We start from the raw sequence: 21,314 nt of genomic DNA on the forward strand, positions 1-21,314 counted from the left end.
TCCTGTAAACGATAGGGCCACATGTCAAGGACCTTATGGCATGGACCAAATGTCTCCATGGATGTCTTGGACAAAACCAAATGTCCTGCAGGGCCTCACCTATCTTGATAAATATGCCAGGTTCATAGCATCTATTGTCCTTTATAGAAACTATAAAATAATCCCAGCAGGAAAGAGCCCATCGCTGTTACATAACACTGTTGGTTTTATGAGTGCCTTTCTAACTTTTATTTTTTTAGCATCATTATCCTCGCCCACAAAATCGCCACTTGTCATTGTGCGCTGCTGACTGCAGAGGCAGGAGAGCTGCTCAAGCACAGGCTTTCACTGCACATGAATGCAATCAGCTGCCGCCTCTCCTCCCAGGGCGAGCAAAAAACTCAGACGAGTAAATAGCATGGCTGCCTCTTTATTTTTAATTTCACAAAGTTCATTACATGTAAAACAAAGATGGCTTTAGGATTTTGGGCAAGTTGCCAAGAAGATTCTGTAGGGCCTAACGTCTAAGCATATAGTCTTGACTATACTTTCAAAATATTTCAATGATTGAAGTGCTTGAGTCTGAAGAAAGATTTCTGATCCACGGCTATTAAGAAATATTAAAGTTACTGGTAAAAGCTAAGACTCTAATAGCTTGTTCTTAAAGGGACAGAATAATTAGGAGCCACTGACGCAAGACTGAAGTACAAGCAGTTTCTGTAAACACACATTCAGCCCCAGTGGCCCACAGGTACATGGTGTAGGTACTCTGCCAGCCGAGCAAAACCAAATCCATAGCAAATCTTCTTTCTGCCATAATTATTTCTATGCAGGATTTTATTTTTCACCCAATTTTCAATTATTGGCATCTATATTTATAAAACATTATATAAATATATTTTACAAAGTAGATTTATTATCTTTACTTTAAGTAGATAACAAAATCACTTTATGAAGAAATCATTAATATAGAAAAACTTCAATTACTAATATTGATATTTCTTTGCAAAACTGTCCTCCTAATTTAGAAACACTACTTTGATGCATGCCCAAGGTGATATGTTTATTTAATTGGTCATAGAAGAAATGAAAATAGTTTCACAAATGCTGCTCCTTGTTGCTAGGTTCAGCCACAAAATGGGCATGTTCCAATCCAACCAGTGCATGAATCTCAGAGGGAGAAGCTGGGACTTTGAGAAACTCCCTCCCATGGAATTGATGATGATAGAGAAACTTGGTGTGGCCATTCCCATAACAAAGAGCATGCATTTCAGAGCATAAGGAAATGGTAGACCCTTGTCCATGAGCTTCATCAGAGACAACAGTGAGGGGGTGAAAGGTCAGCAGGAGGTTAGATGTGGTGAGGACAGGGGAATTGAGTCTATTTTCAAAAACTAAAGCAAATTAAAGTAGAAAACAGGTAAGCACCAGCTGACACACTTGCTCAGTGCAAAATGCTGTGTTAGCTATAAGGGGGTACGGCTTAAGAACAATCTGCTCAGGAGGGGGGACGCCAGGTGTGTCACTGATAATAAGAGGAACATGAAGGCAAATGAGATCAGAAGCTGTCTAGTTTTGGAGTCTTGTTAGAAATTCCTAGAAAGCACCCTTTCCTGCTTATGCTGCAGAACCACGGGCACCTGGCAGACTCTGGACCTCCCCAGGCACATCTTCATGCCAGCGGATGCCCTCACACAGGAGAGACACAGATGCAAGACTCAGACCAGGATCTGCTTTAGTAAAACTTTCTGGGACCTCCTAGAGTGAGAGAGGGCCTCCCCACTCATGCCACCCAGCCCCTATGCTCAATTCCAGCAGCACAGAAATCACACTACCATAGTCATCTGATACCTGGTAATTATGTAAATATCTGAGTGTCTATCTAGTCCAGTAGGTTCGAGTTCATTGAGGACACTGAATAGTTCCTGACCCAAGTCTTTATCAAAGGGACATTTGATGAGAGAATGAACACAATAAGGAAGCCGGGGAGAGTGACACAGCATCCCTTCCCTGGAGGAGACATCCTACTTCTGTGCAGCTTCTCCATGAGTAGCAGTAGCGTGGGGTTGTTAGCATTTGAGAGTGTGCAGAACTAACATGTGCTGAAAGCATAGCTCATATCCTAAGCCCATGGAGCTTAAGGTTCAGGAGGTAACAGACACTGAACAAATAAAAAAGGAAATATGTCCTTGGAATTATGCAAAGTCCTTTACGGCGAATGCATAAAGGGGTTGGGAGAAGGGATAATGGGGGCCTACTTGGGTTGCGGAGGAGTCAGGTTTCTCTAAGAAGAGAAACAATTTGAGCTGGGACCCGAGGGACAAGAAAGAGCCGGGGACACTCCAGGTGGACAAGGCTTGGTGCATTCTGTGAACTAAAGGAGGTCAGGTATGCAGGGAGGACACCAAAGACAGCTGAAGGCTTTGCAAAGATTTGAATTCAGTCTAGTGGGTATGCAGCATTATAATGCATGCAAAATGCAGTCTGATTTACAAGATCACTCCTAATAGGAGAAGGGGCTAAGGGAAGGAAGCAGGTGTAGGGCTTCTAGATGTAATATAAACTGACCTGGACTTGGAGCCTGACTGCTTGGGAATGAGGGCAGGGGCAGCATGGCCGTGGGCACAGGAGCCGGAGGCAGCGTGCCTGCACTGGCATCCCAGCTCTGCCACCTACATGCTGTCTGGCTGTGGGCAAGTTGCTTCTCTCTCCATGGCTCAGTTTTCACACCAGGAAAAAGGAAGGAGGAATATTATTACCAGGATTAAGTAAAATGAAACATGTTAAACACAGTAAGCCCCAAATAAATATGCTGATATCAATCATTGTGTCTATTACTGTCATATTTATTCATACATTATCACTCATCCAAGGCCTACTCAGGGTATGGCACTGTGAAAATGAAGATCTATGAGAAAATGTTAGATGAACTGGATTTCTGCTCTGTCTTGTGTAGGGAAGACCACAGGGATCAGTACAGGGAAAAGAGCTTACTTAGTGTACATTTAAGGTATTTCACACCTACTGATGGGGGGCTCTATGGTACTATTATTTTCTAGATGAAAGATAGCAGTAAGAGGAAGGAGGAAGCCTATCTTTAATGAATAGCTTCCTAAGGCAGAAAAAGTAAGTTTCTACGAGTGGTTCTGGAAACTGATAATTTGTAAGTGGAAATATCCTCAAGCTTTTGCAATGGTCCCCTCTGAAAAGATGAAGGGCACAGACCTCACTTGAGATAGCTGTGGTGGCTCTGATAACACAAGCCAATCAAATCTCCAGGCCTTCAGTGCCTGTGGCTGAACTACACAGAGGGTGGGATTTCTAGGAAAAGCAATTGTACAGAACAGTGAATGTGCAAGAAGGCCACTTATCAGCTGGAACAGACCCCATGGGTTGTGGGCTGAAGGATTATGATGCCATTTCACAATCAATATGACCTTCAGGGAGAAGCAACTGCCCTTCTAAAGGTCAAGCCAAGCTCTTCAAGCACAGAATCTTGGCTAATTTAAAGTAAATATGCTAGCACCACTTTTCTAAGCTCCGAATTGTGTGACTGTTGGGGTTGGATAGGGTGATCTGGGCACAGCTGCTAGAGCTTTTGTGAGCGGCCAGAATGGAATGAGCACTTATCCCTCTGCTTCACAGGCACACACACCCTCCCACAGCCAGCTCTTTCATTAACAGAAGACAGTGATGTGGTGGGTGAGACTGGAGAAGGGACTGGCCTGGGTGGTGGGCTGGACACTGCCCTTCCCCCAAACTTCCACATCCTAATCCTTGTGTGGGAGCTGAACCATGGCCCAAAGATGTCCACATCTGAATCCTCAGAATTGGCTAATGGACTTTGCAGATGTGATTTAAGGTAAGGATCTTGAGATGGGAAGGTCATCCTGAACTGTCTTAGTGGGCTGAATTAAACAGGGATTTTTATAAGAGGGACTAGGAGATGTGATGGTGAAAGCAAGAGGTTGAAATGAGACAGGAATTGGGTGGCTTCTGGAAGCTGGAAAAGGCAAAAAAAATAGAATTATTCTCTAGAACCCACATAAGGAACCACCCTGCCAATATCTTGACTTTACCCCAGTGAAACGGATTTTATACTTTTGGGCTCCCACATTGTAAGAGAATAAATTTGTGTTGTAAGCTGTCAAATTTGTGGTACATTTTTATAGTAGCCACAGGAAACCAATAATACCTGCTCACCTCAGGCAGTCGTTGCTGGCTCTGTGGGATCTTCCTTCCATGGGGAACATGGATTCTGATGGGCGAGCTGTTTTTCATGGGGAAGGGGCCCAACATGGGTGGGGCAAGCAGAAGGACTAGGTAAAGTGCCAGTAAGCCACTTCCTCTCAGGTCCAATGGAGATATTTTTATCTCTGTCTCTCTGAGTCATAAGTGTATCTCTCAGTTGATTCTGAAAAAAGAGGAATCTAATATGGCATGTGCTCCTGAAACCTTAATTAGTTTCTTATGTGTGAAGAGGACTGGTAACTGTCTGGAGGTATACACACTATATATATCTCTGCTATTGGTTCTGTTTTTATGGATAACACTGATGGAAACACCTGTTAATGCTAATCAAAAGAAAGCTGTAATAGCCATACTAATTTCAATAAAGCAGACTTCAGAACAACAAAGATTATCAAGGACAGAGAGTGACATTACATAATGGAGAAGGATCAATTCTGCAAGAATACATAATAATTTCAAATGTGTATGCACCTAACAACCGCGAGTCAAAACACATGAGGCAAAACCTGATAGACTGAAAGAACAGACAAACCCATTCTTATACTTGGTGACTTCATATTCCTCTCTTAGGAATTGATAAATCAAGCAGGCAGAAAATCAGTAAGGGTTGAAAGGATCTAAATAGCATGATCAATCAACTTGACCTGATTGACATTTAGAAAACACTCCATCTCACAACAGGAGTATATAGATTTTTCTAAAAAATACAAGGAAAAATTCACCACAATCAACCACATTTTGAGCCATAAAATCAACCTTAAATTTGGAAGTATAGAAATCATATAAAATATGTTTTTAGACCATAAAAGAATTATACTAGAAATCAGTAGCAGGAAAGTCATTGGAAGATCCCCCAAATATTTGGAAATTAAACAATATACTTCTAGGTACTCCATCAGGTAAAAAAAGAAGTCTCAAGGGAAATTTAAAAACATTTTGAACAAAATGAAAATAAAAATTCCACCTATCAAAATTTGTGAGATGTAGCAAATGTGGTACTTAGAGGGAAATTGACAACAATTTCACAAGTTAGTAAAGGGTAAAGATTTAATATCTATAACATAAGCTTCTATCTCAGGAATGTATAGAAAGAAGAGCAAATTAAACATAAAGCAGGCAGAAGGAAGAAATAATAAAACTAGAGCAGAAATTAATGAAATTAAAGTCAAGAAAATGATAGAGAAAATCAAGAAAAATAAAATCTGGTTTTTTGAAAAGATCTAAAATCAACGAACTTCTGAGCTAACCAACAATCTTAGAATAACTGGAAGGATTTAAAACATATGTTTTATTGAGTCAAATATCTCAGAATTTAAAAGAATTACTCTCCTCTGTTTCCCAGTTTGATTACTGAATCAGGGTCTAAAGCAGCACAGTGAGAACAAATATATCGCTAAATGCCATATACTCAGCAAACCTACAGATCTGTGTACTGCTGTCAGATGAAGAGCTCAGGACAGTTTTATGGTGGGATCCAGGAGGAGGTCCTTAAATTGGTGGCCAGTGTGGCATTAGTCTGTTTCTTGCACATCAGTCCTTTGCTTTAGCTAGTCACACTCACTTCACATAAAGGTTTTCTGATTTTCCAAGCGTTGTTCAGAGTAAACTGATTGTGGTTCTTGAGGAATTTTTTGCTTTTTTTTCTCATTAAAAAATAAATACAGAAGGCAAGAAGAAAGAGAACTCCAAGTGATTTTCACCTGGTTCTGGGAAATGAATGTGTGTTGATGTCTTCCTAGTTACCATCTATATTTCTCTAACTGAATTTTCTCAGCACGGTTCCATAACAATGTCATAACCACACTACCACCAGGAACCTCCCTGTACTTCTCAGTGAGCCATGCTCTTTCCCCTGCCATTATTATATAGTATTGTTTTCACATGGGTGCTCTACATTTTCTTTATATAAACAGAACTGGATAGAGCTGGAAGAGTCCTCAGGATCATTTTCTCCAAACCCCTTATTTTACAGATTAGGTCATTGGCATGGGAGGGTAGCGAAGGGCTGTGGGCACTGGTCCACCCCCAGACAACCAGGTCAGTACTCTCTCCTGTGTCCCTGTTGGTGTCTTCCCATTGTCCCGGTCACGAAAAATAACTAAGTACCCATATTTCTGCTTCACACACATAATCAATCACAGAAGTGGGAATGGTTCCACTTTAGGCTTTGAAGAGACCTATTCTTTCTATAATATTTACCCTTTCTTTCCTTTATATTTTTTAAATTTTTGAAGAAAAATATTTTTTTTATTGATTTCAGAGAGGAAGGGAGAGGGAGAGAGAGATAGAAACATCAATGATGAGAAAGAATTATTGATCCTGCATGCTCCCTACTGGGGATCAAGCCCACAACCCAGGCATGTGCCTTTGACCAGAATTGAACCTGGGACCCTTCAGTCTGCAGGCCAACATTCTATCCACTGAGCAAACCTGGTTAGGGCTCCCTGTCTTTAAATTATAATCCATCATGTCTAGCTATGCACCCTGTGTCACAAACTTAATTCCTTCTCAGTCTACCATTAAAATAAAGAAAATCATGTAAGATTCTGCTTTCATTATGTGACTTCTGGGAAAGCTAAGTCTTCTAGTTAATGCTTTACAATAGCATTAACTAGGGGAGTTTGCCTAGAGAATTCCACAGGGTGGGGTCTGCAGTCAGACTGTATGGGTTGGATTCCTACGCCTACCACTTGCAAGATGGGCAACTCTGAACCACCTGCTGCCAATCCCCGCATTGGGTCCCTCTCTGCAGTAGGACAGGTGTGGGATGATTAACTGAGTCAAGGTGTATAAAGTGCTTGGAAAAGCAATTGTTAGTTAACTCAGTGACAACTAATTAGTAAATGTTCATCTATTAGCTATTATCAACCCATGTTCTGAAAATATACTGCTCTATAAAAGACATGACGACGTGTTTCTGTTGATATCATTTTGTTTTATTTCATGTGGACACACAGCACATGCCCTTGCTGGGCAGAATTGATAATTCTGTTTTGGTCTAAATGAATCACATACATCTTGCATTAAACTAAAAAATTTTAAATTCTGTTCCATGAGAAATTCTTACATCATGCTTCTCCCTTCTTGTGCTATGGAGCTCACCGTCTGACTTTCATCCATTCAAAATAAATCTAATCTTAAGTAATCTGTCACATGTACTAATGGGACAATACCACATTTGGCTGTTTATTCTATTTCCATCATATTCAGTATCTCATGAAAATTGCTGTAGGGCTGCTCTCAGCATCACCTCTGTCACCAAACAAGCTTTTGATTTAAAATGTAGGATAGGTAGAGGCAGAGATGACCCTGTAAGGTTTATCTGAAGACTTCCTTTCACCTTGACCTTGGCATCACTGGGTACACTGGATCTGCCTGCTCCATTGGGGATGGACCCTCCAGGTGACGTTGCTTTCCCAGGCCACATTGCTCTGTCTTGTCCTCAAGCCCTCCTTCAGGATATCATCAAGTGCCCAGGAAAAATACAGACACCCTCTGTCTCCAATCTCACAGCCCACTGTGTCTACCAGGAGCATGTGTTCCCTTCAGATCTTCGATGGGAAAGGGTTTTGTATTTTCCTGAACATATTTTCATTTTACAAGTCTTGCATTTCACACCATCTGCTAATCTGGGTACTTCTCATGCTGCCAGTCAGCTTAAATTTTATTTTTAGATGCCAGCTTCGGGCAGACCATGAAAACTCTGCAGGCTAAATTTTTAGACATTCTAAACAAAATATCTCAATGGTCTTTTTAGACCCTGTGAGAGTGAATTGTGTCAGAAGCTGAAATTGCTGAGAATTACTTGGTGGTTATTTCACGAAAAGAGAAACAAAGCAGCTGCAAATGGAAAAGGATCAAATAACTGCTGTTTATGTAACTGTATCATGCACACTGGTCAGGAGAGTTGACTGTAAACAGGCAATCACATGTGAAACACAAGATTGGGGGACGTTTTCAGCAAAGACAGCAAAACCTGACAGTTGAAAGGCAGATAGCTGAGAGGACCCCAGAGGACAGGATGAAAATCCTTAAGTGCCTTTTCACCTAAGAATGTTCTAATCTTCCCTTGATCCCTCCTTCCATTTAGACTAAATATAAGAATGAGAAGCAGGAGTGTCACGAATCAATAATCTTTTAGTAAAATGGGAGTTCTTACTTCACCAGCTATCTGTTTCAAGCAGACCCCAGCGAGGATACTGGCTTGAGAAGCTCTGACCAGCAGATCCTGGAATCTGTTCATTCTGCCCTTTGGAGACTCGGGGGGAAATGTTTAGCAGTGCCCTCGCCCCCCGAGGTGAAAAATAAATGGGGTGTGTGCCCGAATGGCCCAGCCAATCACACAGTGTCAGAAAAATGTAACTGTTTCATGAAATCCAAAGCATCTGCTTAAAATCCAGAAGAGGATGTTAGACACAGCCAGGGCACCACAGAAATTAGAGATGGAAAGAGGATAAAAACCTAATTCTTACACCAGAGTGGAGGAATTGAGACCAACTAGATAAAATTAACCTCACCTCCACTATGGATACGACAAAAGTGGGGCATCTTATGAGGCTCACAGAACAACGCGTGATGACTGTGCTCCCAGAGTCCAAACATGGGCTCCTAAGACAGGAGCCAGTTCAATTTTTATCTCATTTCTCTGCCCATGACAAGCAACCCCAGATCCTTGAATTTCTCTCTGTATATCCTGCTCCTAGTTCTTTAATCATCTTAGCATTTTCTCTCTGATTCCTCTATAATAGTACATATTTGAAGAGCTCAGAAAGGGATTTAAAATCCATGTCAGGATCTGATTTGCCTTGAAAACAGAGAATGACATAAAGGTTTAAGGACATTGGGATTGTTGTCACTCTTTTGGATTCTCTTTAAAAGACACCACAACCTCACCTTCTTTACAGTCAGCCATCATGCTCAGAGATGATGCACCGAGATGGAACCGTCCATTCTTTCCCTTGTTTGGTGATATCCAAGGTAGCTGGATGTTTACAATGTCCCTACGCCGGGCCATGCATTTTTGCACCCATTCACTCAATCCCTCATGGGTTTATTCATGCACACATCCATTTAACATTATGTACCCTTAGTGCTGGGACAAATACAAATATTAAAAAGCTCTGAACCCTGTCACAGATTCAAGGCCCAGGGAATGTGTGGTAGGAGGACATACAGACAAATAAGCATGTTGACATATGATGTGATAATTCCTGTAGAAAATAAGAAGAAGAACAAAGGGCAGGTGCTCTGGGAGCATGGGGAGTGAGGAGAGGGCTCCCACCACCTCAACCCTCATCTCCAGATCAGTGATTCCCCCTGGACACTGAGGGCCAAGGGTACTGACCCCTTCACCACCTTAGCTCTGCTCCTGGTCTACTCAGGTCTGTCTCCTGGCAGAACAAATCAAAAGAAGAAAGGAGAGTGAGAATGCTGCAGAATCAAATGTAAGACTTTGTAGCATGAGTTCTTCAGACAACGCTGAGACAGGCCTGCTAAACGTTGAGAAAAACAGACAAACCCACTGCTTTGGACTGAATGGTCCAAGTCCTAACCCCCGATGTGACTATGGGACTATATTTGGAGTAACAGAGTAATTAAGGTAAAATGATATTACAAGGGTGGAGCTCTGACCCAATAGGACTATTGTCCTTATAAAAAGAGACACCACCCCCCCTCCCCACACACCATGTGAGGACACAATGAGAAAGCAGCTTTCAGCCACCCAGCAAGAGAGTTCTCATCTGAACCTAGCCATGTTAGCATCCTAATCTCAGATTTCCAGTCTCCAAAACTGTGAGAAAAATTTCTGTTATTTAAGCCAACCTGTCTATGGAAACTTGTTATGGGAACCTGACCTTCTAAGACACCAACCCATGTAATAAAACTCTGTTTTGTCTCTTTATCTGTCCTTTCTTTCTTTCCCATCCCATTCTTGGCCCATATCTTGACCTAGAGTCTGAGGCTCAGACATGGCATAGAAGGTGAAATTGTAAGAAACCAAAGAAATGATTAAAGACTAAATATTTCCAGCTTGACAGACAAAGGTAACATTTCTTCTTTACCTACAATTTATCCAGTATACTAAAGGGCCTAGAATATCCAAAATTATAAAATCAATAGAACCACCAGACTTCAGAGTGGGTGTGGGGGCCTCCATATGTAAGTAGGGCCCAGTGGCAGGAAGCAGAGAAAAGACATGTTGACTACCCTCCCGGTGGAGGCTGGAGACATCAGAAAGGAAGCAGAGGGGGACCACTTCCAGCTGAGGGCCCACCAAGAGGTGTGAAAGCCAAGTCCCTGGTCTTCAATTGAGGGAATGTTGGTGGGAGGCCTCTCGGGGACAAGTAGCTGTATCCATGCATGTCTCCATGACCAGAAATCTGAGACATAAGATGGTCAGATCCATCCTATAAAGGTGCCATGTGCTGGTCTGAGTGAGGAGAAATGTGCAACCCCAAAGTAGGCTTGGGAACAGCATCCGGCTTCTCTGGGGAACACTTCCGAAAATAGTCCAAGATGTCCCAGTGGCAACTGACTCGGTTAATCCCCCATTTTTTATTTCTCCTTCTCACTTCTGACAAGAGACGAACTGTGTCTCCAGGGTTTTTAATACCAGGTGTTCTATTAACCTACAGGAGCTCAGACTTTCGGGCATTAGTAAAACTTTCCAACTCCATTCATTAGTGGAATGTGGGCTTCCAGTGCCTCACGAGGATGAAGCTCACTGCCTTGAGTCTGGGTGGGGCACACTGCAGGATGGTCAACCACACCAGACGTGGTCCCTAAGGGACTTACATGTGCAATTCCTGCCCTACTCAACTCTATAGACCATTTGGAATTCAACTCCAAAGCATTTTTATGTTCCACTTCTCTTAGCTTCTGCAAAAGTCATTTACATTTAGTAAAATACATTACTGCTGCCATTGCCTACTGTTCACTGAGGGCTAAGGATCAGCCCAGCTTGATAACAGGTTCTTCCCACATGTGAGTTCACTGATTCAGCACCAAGGCCAGCAACAATCGAGGGAATCTGGCATTACCCTTGCCATTTTACAGATGAGAAAACTGACTAAAGAATCAGCCCAAGTTCGCGCAATGCGGCCATATGGTCCTCCAGGAAGCACATTCTGAAACAGTTCACCATTGATTCGGGAGTGCTCTTTGGCTCAATGCCCGTGGGAAGGAAAGGAAGCCAATCTGGTCAGAGGGAAACACTGAGCTGTGATGCAGACTTGACAACTTCAGACAAAAACAAAAGCTCTAGAGCTGAAATGACCCATCAGAACTGCCCTGCATTGGGCCAAGATGGATAGAACATTTAATAAATCTGTAATAATGTATCATATTTGACATGAAACTATTGCTTTGAACAAAAAGTAGAGGCAGCTGATAGGGGACAAACCATCATTGTTCATTTTTTCAAGAAACCTTTCTTTTTGATGCTCCTTTGATCAAATATTTTCAAAACAAAACTTATGGTCTGATAGGGCTTCCCTTTACCTCTGATCCTTCTATCCTCTCCCACAAGCAGCCCCATAAATGCTGGAATATAAACTTCCACTATTCCACCATGAGAGTAAAATAGTCCATGAATGACATGAAAATTTTCTGTCTCCAACATTCTGATAGTTTCATTCTAAAAATTGCCAGAGCATTTTAAAAGTAATTTGGTGTCCTGCAGGGAAGCACTAATGTTTGTTGTTGTTCACTTGCCCAACCAACTGAACTTTCCCTGGTGGGATGATGGGACACAGTTCCTGCCATTTAGAGGAGAAGGGGTTTCATCTGCTGGGCTTGGGAAGGATAAGGAAGGAGAAAGGAGAGGACTTTGAGATGCATTTAGATTTGCTTTAGGATTTTGACACATTAAGCACTTGCCTGTTTTTACCTCTTCTCCATGCTTATTCCCACTCCTTCTAAATCAACGGTTCTCAACCTGTGGGTCGCAACCCCTTTGGGGGTCAAGTGACCCTTTCACAGGGGTCGCCTAAGACCATCAGAAAACACATATTGAATATATAATTACATATTGTTTTTGTGATTAATCACTATGCTTTAATTATGTTCAATTTGTAACAATGAAAATACATCCTGCATATCAGATATTTACATTACAATTCATAACAGTAGCAAAATTACAGTTATGAAGTAGTAACGAAAATAATTTTATGGTTTGGGGTCACCACAACATGAGGAACTGTATTAAAGGGTCGCGGCATTAGAAAGGTTGAGAACCACTGTTCTAAATAATAATCCTTAGAACAGATAAAAGATAGTTTTTAGAAAAGATAAATGCTAACTTATAAAATAGAAGGTTGATCATACTCAATCAATAGCTTGATGCTACACAGAATGAACAGTGGTACAGTCTCCTTCCCCCCCTGGCAGAACATATTAATATCTTGTGTTTCTCTAAAAACAAAACAGTAGGAACAGAGATCAAAATTCCTAACAATTAGTCTCTTCCACAGCCAGGAACCAGGCAGCTGGTAACCTGTTGTTTTCCCTTTGAGCTTCTCAGATTAGATGCTAAATGCAATTTAATTCCAGACTCCAATATACAGTTCCTGAATTATACTGAAAAAGAATCAGTTATGTAACAAATCCGCATTACTACTGATTACACGCCTGCCATAGACGAGAGGCTATATTTTCTATTTTAGGTCTTATCTAAAATTTTTCCAATTATATCACAACTTAAAGATTTTAAAGTATCCACCGTGTAAAAGAATCCTATATAATTTCTGTAAAATTGAGTGAGTAATCCTGTTAGAAAATCAATAAACACAGCTTAGTTTATCTTCTTTAATAAATATGGATTTTCATTTAACTGGCTTGCTTCAGTAAATCTATATTCAAATTCCTCCATCTCTCATGGGAAAATAAAAGTTATATGAAATGAAAACTCATTACATATAAATACCAAGGAAATAAAAATTAAGAAGGGTAAGTCTGTTTCAAATATAAAATGCAACTGTGATATATAAACAGGAATATCTGAAAATTCCTGAGGATGGGTCAGCATCCTGCTGACAGCCACGCTGATCTACAGAAGTTCAGCAGATGGAGAATAGAAAAAATGTATATTTAAAATGAAATTAATGTTATACAGGCACAGGCTGCAGGCCAGACCAAGCAACTGATCAATGGACCCACTGCCTCTGTCTGGGAGGCAAGACTCCTGGCCAGGTTCCTAGTATTGTCTAAGGGCTGCATAACTGACACCCCCAAGGGCTCAACCAGGGAGCAGCCACCAGGGCATCGGGTGGGAGGTTTCACTGGGTTTTCCTAGCCTCCTTCTCCTTTTGCGTTGATATAATAACAAGAAATGACTCTTCACTACTCTTGTGGAACTTTTAGTCAAATGCATGTTATGCTACTAATATAAGCAAACTTATTTCCTAGTTAATTATAAATTGGTAAGAGCTTTTCATTCTTATGCTAAGTTTATGATAGATAAAATATTCTTACACAAATAATATAAAAATGCTTTTATTTATGTTTCCTGATACTTAAATATTTTCTAACCTTTATTATTAAGGGATTCCAGATTCCCTTAATAAATGCAGATTCCAGAAATCTTTTCTTTGAAACCCAGTTGGGAAAAAAAAATAGAAAACAATTAGAAGAAAAGTTGTTGCAACCTGTACAAAGGGAATCACAGAAAGTAACTAAAAAGAATCTCTTTCTCTTTAATAAATAACCCCTGTTTAAAATGTGTTCCTTCACTTCCTCTTGCTTGTCCCATCCTCTCTCCCTGCCCTTCTTGTCCTTTTCCTTCCCTCCCAAAGAACTCACTGCTCAGCCAATGCACAGCAAGGAAGCATTTGTACCCACAGGACACGGGAAACCAAATTCACCCACAGTGACAAAGTGGGCTGTCTGTCAGAGTGTCTACAGAGGGGAGAGCCAAGCACAGGGAACAGAGCCTGAGCTGGGGGAGTGGGATATGGCTGGGGGATGGGAAGCTGGGCCAGTGACAAGGCACCAGTGCAGATGGAGGGGTGGAAACTGAAATAAGAGACTGGTTATATACCTGGATTCATCAGATAAGTCAATATATTAAGGACCAAGGGAGCTACATTTTTTTTCACTATTGGTCAAGGTAGCCATATTAAAAAGGGAGAAAACTGTCGTGAAATGTATAGTGAGCTGAAAATGGAAATATCTGTGTGAAGTCTTGTGTTTAATAAATCAGTATATACTTTTATATGGCGGACTAACTAACCAATTGACAGGTAAGGATGGATCATTCAAACAGAAAATCAATAAGGAAATATCAGCCTTAAATGACACATTATACCAAATGGAATATGAACACACACACACACACACACACACACACACACACACACACACAGATGTAAATGTACTCTGGGCCTTAGAGTATTGACAACCCAGTGATAAGATACAAAGTTCAGATCTTGCCTCCAAATGTCAATCTTCACTAAAAAGAACCAGGACTCCTTGGAGAGAGGCTGACTTTAGGGCCAGGGCAGGGAAAGCACAAGATGAACCTGCAACATCGTATTATGCCAGAAAGCAAGGATGGGGACACAACAAAAGGACACTGAAACCAGCTTAAAGGGGTGCCCAGAGGACAAATCTGAGACCATATGGACAACAAAATCAACATTCACCATGGTTTATAATCTATTGACTAAAATAGAAAACACAAAACAGTGTAGATATAAATAAGTAAAGAAAACGGCATCTGCCTAGTTTCAAAGTACCTCTCCACATATATTAATCACAAAGAGGAAAAGAGTCATGTCAAAGAAGAAATGCCCGATGGACAGCACCATCATCCTAATGACCCCCATAAGTAATGGGGCAAAATGGAATTATGCAGCCCTGATAGAATGTGATGCAGATACACCATCATGTCTGTGATTCCTGCCAACAAGACATGACCTCCCCCTCTTGAGGAGGAAACATCAGACACTCCAAACTGAAGTACCTTGTACAAAATAGCTGGTCTGCAATCTTCAAAAGTGGTAAGATCATGAAAGCTAAGGAAGACTAAGCAATCGTCCCAGACTGAAAGAGACCAAAGAGACCTGCGATCACAGTGCAGTGTGTTTCTGCTCTGTCTTTTGCTTCAAAGGACATTAATGGGAAAGATGAAGGAACCTGAACGATAGTAATAGACAATGTGAATTTCCGGATTTTGTATGGTTATGTAGAGCATGGCACTGTAGGAAATATACACTAAGGCATTTGGGTGATGGGATATCAGATTGGCAGCTTACCTTGAAATGGCTCACGGGGAAGAAAAGACTCTCTGTACTGGATTGGCAACTTACTGGCAGACCTATGATTGTTTCAAAGTAAAAGTAAAAAATGTACTAGGATTATATCAGAAAAACAAGCCATAAAAAGGCTATAGGAAATCCTCATACATCAATAATCACCATAAATGTAAGTGGATTGAATTCACCAATAAAAAGGCACAGAGCAGATAAAAAAAACAAAAAACAAAACCCAACTGCATACTACCTTCAGGAGACACATTTCAGCTGAAAGGACAAATATAGATTCAAAATGGAAAATGATTTTTCAAGCAAAAGGCATCCAGAGAAAAGTGAGTGTAGCCATACTTATATCTGACAAAATAGACTTCAAGATAAAAAACAAACAAACAAGAAACAAAGATGGACATTTTATAATAATACATCAAGAAGACATAACACTTTTCAATATATATGCACCCAATCAGGAAGCATCAAAATATATAAAACAACTACTAACAGAACTAAAAGGAAAAACTGACAAAAAACAATTATACCCAATTAACAGGCATAGATTTATCATTCAGACAGAAAATCAATAAAGAAATAATGGCCTTAAATGACACATTAGACCAAATGGACATAATTGACATTTACAGAGCCTTTTATCCCAGGACACCAGGTTATACATTCTCTAGGGCACATGGAACATTTCAAGGATAGACCCTATGTTGGGACACAAAACTAAAAATTAAACATCATATTTAAATATGTTAGGAAATATCATTCATAATTTTCAGTTATTAACTACGTTTCCTCAATTAGATGATATATTATAGTCTTAGGATGAATTTTACTTCAGGACAAATGCTGGTAAGATGAATTTCCCTAGAATAGCAAACTCCGCTACTCAACAGGAAAGGGGACTAAGGTTAGATTTCCTATTAAGTCAGTATTTTGGTTAACAGATAAGTACTACATGTTATCAATGGGCTGGCAATGTTCAAAAAATAAAATGAAACAAAACTCTTTAGTATGGGTCCATGCTCAATAAAATACACTCTTTCATTGATGGTTTAGAAGGCAGGGTGATATTGATCATCACTGATGGGTTAGCTCTTCTATCAAACCAATATTCTCTGAACAATTACACCACAGCAATCTGTAGCATTCTTACACATATTTTCATTAAAACAATTCAATAAAGTGTTTTTCCTGCAACACAAACCAGTGTTATTTTTCAGTTATAGTTTCAGCTCTTTTCTTCATTATTTTGATGTTTACCCAGGAACCTTCCATTTTAAGTCTGCTGACATATTTTGCCTTTCCAAGTGAAAGTATTCCTAGAAGGATGGAAGACTGACCTTCTGTTCTTCCGTTCCTTTCAATGGTATTCTTATATGAAATACTATGAAATGAAGAAGTACTAATCTTTTTATTATTTCAGGATCATATTATCTGGCTGTCTAGTGACAAGTATTTTTTGTTGTTGGCTCTGGAAAGTTAATAAATAAAAATGTAAGATTACATTCTTTCCCTTCATTATATTTTTACTAATAAAAGAAAATAAAAGTGCTTTAAAAAAAACTCCATATGGTTCTTTATGAGCTAGAATATGCCAGGTTCTTTGCAAAGCAACTTACTTTTTCCTTTAAAAAAATCCTATTTAATCATACATCAATAATCACTGAAAATGTAAATAGACAGGTATTATAATCTTCATCTCCCAGATATTTTCCTATGACATCTGCTCCAACAAGGGGCAGAAAAGACAGGTATAAAATGTTCAAGGGATGCATTCCATGGTAACCCAAACCAGGAAGGTGCTGGGGGCCAGGAGACATGTTTGAGTGCTTGTTGCAATGTGAGGAAGACTTTCCTGCCGTGATTTCATAATGTCAATAGGCAAAAATACAACCGCTGCCTGGCCCTGCATGGGACCACATCAGGCTGAGCGTAATGGCCCCACTAAAGGGTGGGTGGAAGAGTGGAATTTATGGGAGAAAGAAAAATGTCCTATAAATAACCTCAAGGGAGGCTCAGAAATGCAGAAAAAGGAAGCAAAAGCTGGGGCAGAGGAGCGTCTCCCACCTCCTCCAGGCATGGCTGGGTTGTTTCTTCTTTTAAAACACCCACCTTCATTCTTTCATTGATTAGCTACTGACTGGCCTCCATCTGTGTCAGGCGTGCAGGTTACAGGCATGTGTCTACTCTGCTCGGTCAGTGGGATTGTACTGATGAAAAACCTGGCTTTCCTCTGCTTCCTGGGGGTGGACTCTTCTTAGCAATATCTGTACAAGTCACCATGAACCTGGAGCCCATGGTGCAAAATCAGGGCCATTGCCTTCACAGGAGCTCAGTGCCCAGAGGATGTTTCACAAACACAGGCTGCTCTTTATGAACATCGTGTTTTAAATGATGGGAGAGAAGTACTGGGAAAAGCAATCGATCCCTAGAAAGCTTTCCAACTAAGAGAGATTACTACAGACCCAAGGGTCAGCCTCCAGGTCTGTCTCATGTTTCCAAATAAAAAACTCCATCAAGCACATGACAACTAGTTTCTAAGACCCCATAGGGCTCAGGTGACCCACATCTTAAATCCCCTTTATGATGATAGTGCTGTTCTTCACTACTTCTCCCACTGATGCACTTTGCACTATGGCTGCATCTCTTACATTTGATTCCAATAGAGCAAAATAAAGTACACCTTTTACAGGTAAAAAAAAAAAGGACTGTTAGAAATAACTCTAAACTCCTGACCCTCATGTCTACAGATGCACATAACAAAAAATCAAATTGCCTTTCAAATGCTTTTAACTAACTAAATGGGTGGCTTCTTTGAAATACCATTTATTAGTAAAGCTAAATTTGCTGTTACCACATTTTTAAAAAACTTTTTTAAAATGTCCATGGACCTGCCAGAAGATTAGAAATGGATAAATCTTTTGTCCTTTGTAAAGACAGGTAGGAGAGAATTATGAATTTAATTGCAGAAGTCAGTTCACTAAAAATAAGAGCACTAAATTATAATGTATAATGAGAATAGCTTTTAACCATCAAAATCACACCGCCATTCAGCAATCAGCAAAATGGAATTGCCATTTCCAACTTTCACTGTTTCTAATTGCTAAGTGACTGTTGGTTACACTGATGAAGGGGTGTGTGTGGCTGGATACTCATTAACAATACTCAGAGTCAAGGTCAGAGAGCAAAACTTGAGCACCTGCCAGGTATGAAGAGCCACACTCTGAGCAGGCGTGTGGCACCTCAGGCACCCCCAGCAGGATGGGGAAGGTCACCTACCTGCCAGACCAGGTGCTCCTTGGCCCCGGGTGTCGCAGACAGGCAGACGCTCAGCACAATGGTGTGGGAGGAGGAGGTGAGCACGCTGGCGATGATGGCATCTCGCATGTTGAAGGGCAGCATGGTGTAGACCACGAAGATGATGAAGAGGAAGAAGGACACCTGCGGGTGGAGAAGAACAGCAAGAGTCACAGAGAATCCCCATTCTCAAGTGCTTCCAGTGTCCTTCCCATTACAGGCTGCGTAAAACATCATGAACTGCACTTGTTTAAGAAAATACTGTTGCCCTGACTGGTTTGGCTCAGTGGATAGAGCGTCGGCCTACCGACTGAAGGGTCGCAGGTTCGATTCCGCTCAAGGGCATGTACCTTGGTTGCGGGCACATCCCCAGTAGGAGGTGTGCAGGAGGCAGCTGATCGATGTTTCTCTCTCATTGATGTTTCTAACTCTCTATCCCTCTCCCTTCCTCTCTGTAAAAATATCAATAAAATATAAAAAAAAGAAAATACTGTTATGACAAAGCCAAATAGCGCAGTAAAAAAACCCCAAAACACCTCTGGATTACAATAAAGGACCAACTATTGCAATGGTAAAAAAAAAAAAAATCATCCTTTTTCCAAATTTGGGGATTTTTAGTTTTGGTATCCAAACCATGGCAAACATTAGGTTAGTCAAAGTACTTCATTGGTATGGGTGCAAGGCTGGTCCTCCACCCTCAAGGATGGCTACCTGAGCTTTGGAATGCACATCTGGAACCTTTAAGTTATCAATGACATGATTTCAGGAGACCCAAGAAGGGAAATAGATACCTTCCGGGGGAGTTAGCAAAAGTAGAGAGCTGCAATGAGTATGCACATGTAAAAAAAACAAACAAACAAAAAAAACCAGCATAGAGGTGGTTTAGCTGTTATGAAAACAGTTTGGCAGTTTCTCAAAAAGTTAAACATGGAATTACCATGTGACTCAGCAATTCCATTCCTCAGCATATACCCTACAGAACTGAAAACAAGTACTCAAACCAATACATGTACATACATACTCAAAATAGCACTATTCATAATAGCTAAAAGTGGAAACAACACAAATGTCCAACAAGAGATTCATGGATAAACTGCAAGTGGTATATCCACACAATGGAATACTATTCAGCCATGAAGAGGAAGAGCATACTGATACCTGCTACAATGTGGATGGATCTCAAAAACATTATGCTACATGAACAAAGCCAGGGCAAGAGACCCCATATTGTATGATTCCATTTATATGAAATATCCAGAATAAGTAAATGTATAGAGACAGAAAGCAGATTAGTCATTTCCAGAGGCTGGAGAAGAGGGGATGGGAAGTAAGTGCTTAATAGGTACAGGGATTCATTTTAGGGCGATGACAAACATTTGGAACTAGATAGAGGGGGTAGCTGCACAGCACTGTGGATGTACTAAAGGCTACTAAATACTTCCCTTTAAAATGACTAATTTATGTTATGTGAATGTTATCTAAAAAACCAATATGAAACAGCTTAAAGAAAGGTTTGTAATGAAATAGAAAATAGAATAATAGGCAATAAAACAGGCCAATTTCATTACAAAAGAAGTAGAAACAGAAGAACATCAAAATGGATAAAAAGGTTGTAAGTAAAGCAGAAAAAGGACAGACAACAGGGAAATTTGGAAAGTAGCATTTGGTGAGCCTCGTCACACAGCTCTTCACTCAAAAGCGAAAGGGAGGAGAGAACCACGATGGCGGCATAAGGTATATACCTGTACAGTCCCCCACAACCACATTAAAACTACAACTAAAAGACAAAATGGCTATCAGCCAGAACCATGGGGAAGCTGGTTGAGTGGAAGTTCTACAACTAGAAGGGGCCAGAACCACAGGGAAGCTGGTTGAGTGGAAGTTCTACAACTAGAAGGGAAGAAAAAAGTGCATTGAGACTGGGCGGAGGCGCCAAGAGCAGAGGTACGGAGGCACGAGAAATGACTGCACCTGGGTGCGTGGTTTTTTTCAATCAGAAGTGAGATACTAGCTCCCGACTGCACTGAACTCGTTTCCGGCGAGAATCTGGGGACCCAGACTCCTATGGGGAGAAACAACTGTCTGGCAGTGGGTTGGAAAGTGAGGGTGGTTTTCCCGTAGAGCTGCTTGCAGGGATCATTGTTACTGTGGGGGCGCGGGACTCGGGGATTCCGGGACGCAGAGATGCCTATAAGCGGAGACGGGAGATGTGGAGACAGCTGACTGACAGCCATTGCTGTTTGCTCTGCCCTGGTGATTCCCTGAGACCCCGCCCCACGCAATTTACAACCCCACCCAAGCTGTGCACAGCGGTGCAAATGAATCGCCTGTCCTTTCGCAGCCTAACCTAACAAACTGCTGCTGGGTCAGAGAGCTCCAAAACTTCCAAACCCCAAACAAAGAGGAGAAATATGCAGATCTCACTGTAGCTCCTGCTGGGTGGACTCACACAGTGGCTGACTTTGCACCTCCTTGGAGATCCAGGAGCCAGTGTACCCAGTGGTCAGATACCAGATTTCAACTCCTCACATC

General features: G+C 41.0%; 1 protein-coding gene across 4 annotated transcripts in view; it reads right to left on the minus strand.

Moving 5' to 3' along the window:
- Positions 1-21,314, minus strand: part of ADCY2 (adenylate cyclase 2 (brain)) — a 281,136-nt gene that overhangs the window by 183,628 nt on the left and 76,194 nt on the right. For 3 of the 4 annotated variants that reach the window (XM_014548519.1, XM_014548515.1, XM_014548528.1), the window contains 2 exons: positions 18,765-18,926; positions 13,759-13,815 (listed from right to left, as the gene is read on the minus strand). In XM_014548519.1, coding sequence (XP_014404005.1) covers positions 13,759-13,815; positions 18,765-18,926 — 219 coding nt within the window. The remainder of the gene's footprint in view (positions 1-13,758; positions 13,816-18,764; positions 18,927-21,314) is intronic. The other variant, XM_005858116.2, reaches the window with a different exon arrangement.

Source organism: Myotis brandtii, unplaced genomic scaffold, assembly GCF_000412655.1.
Source record: "Myotis brandtii unplaced genomic scaffold, ASM41265v1 scaffold115, whole genome shotgun sequence".
NCBI classification, from domain to species: domain Eukaryota; kingdom Metazoa; phylum Chordata; class Mammalia; order Chiroptera; family Vespertilionidae; genus Myotis; species Myotis brandtii.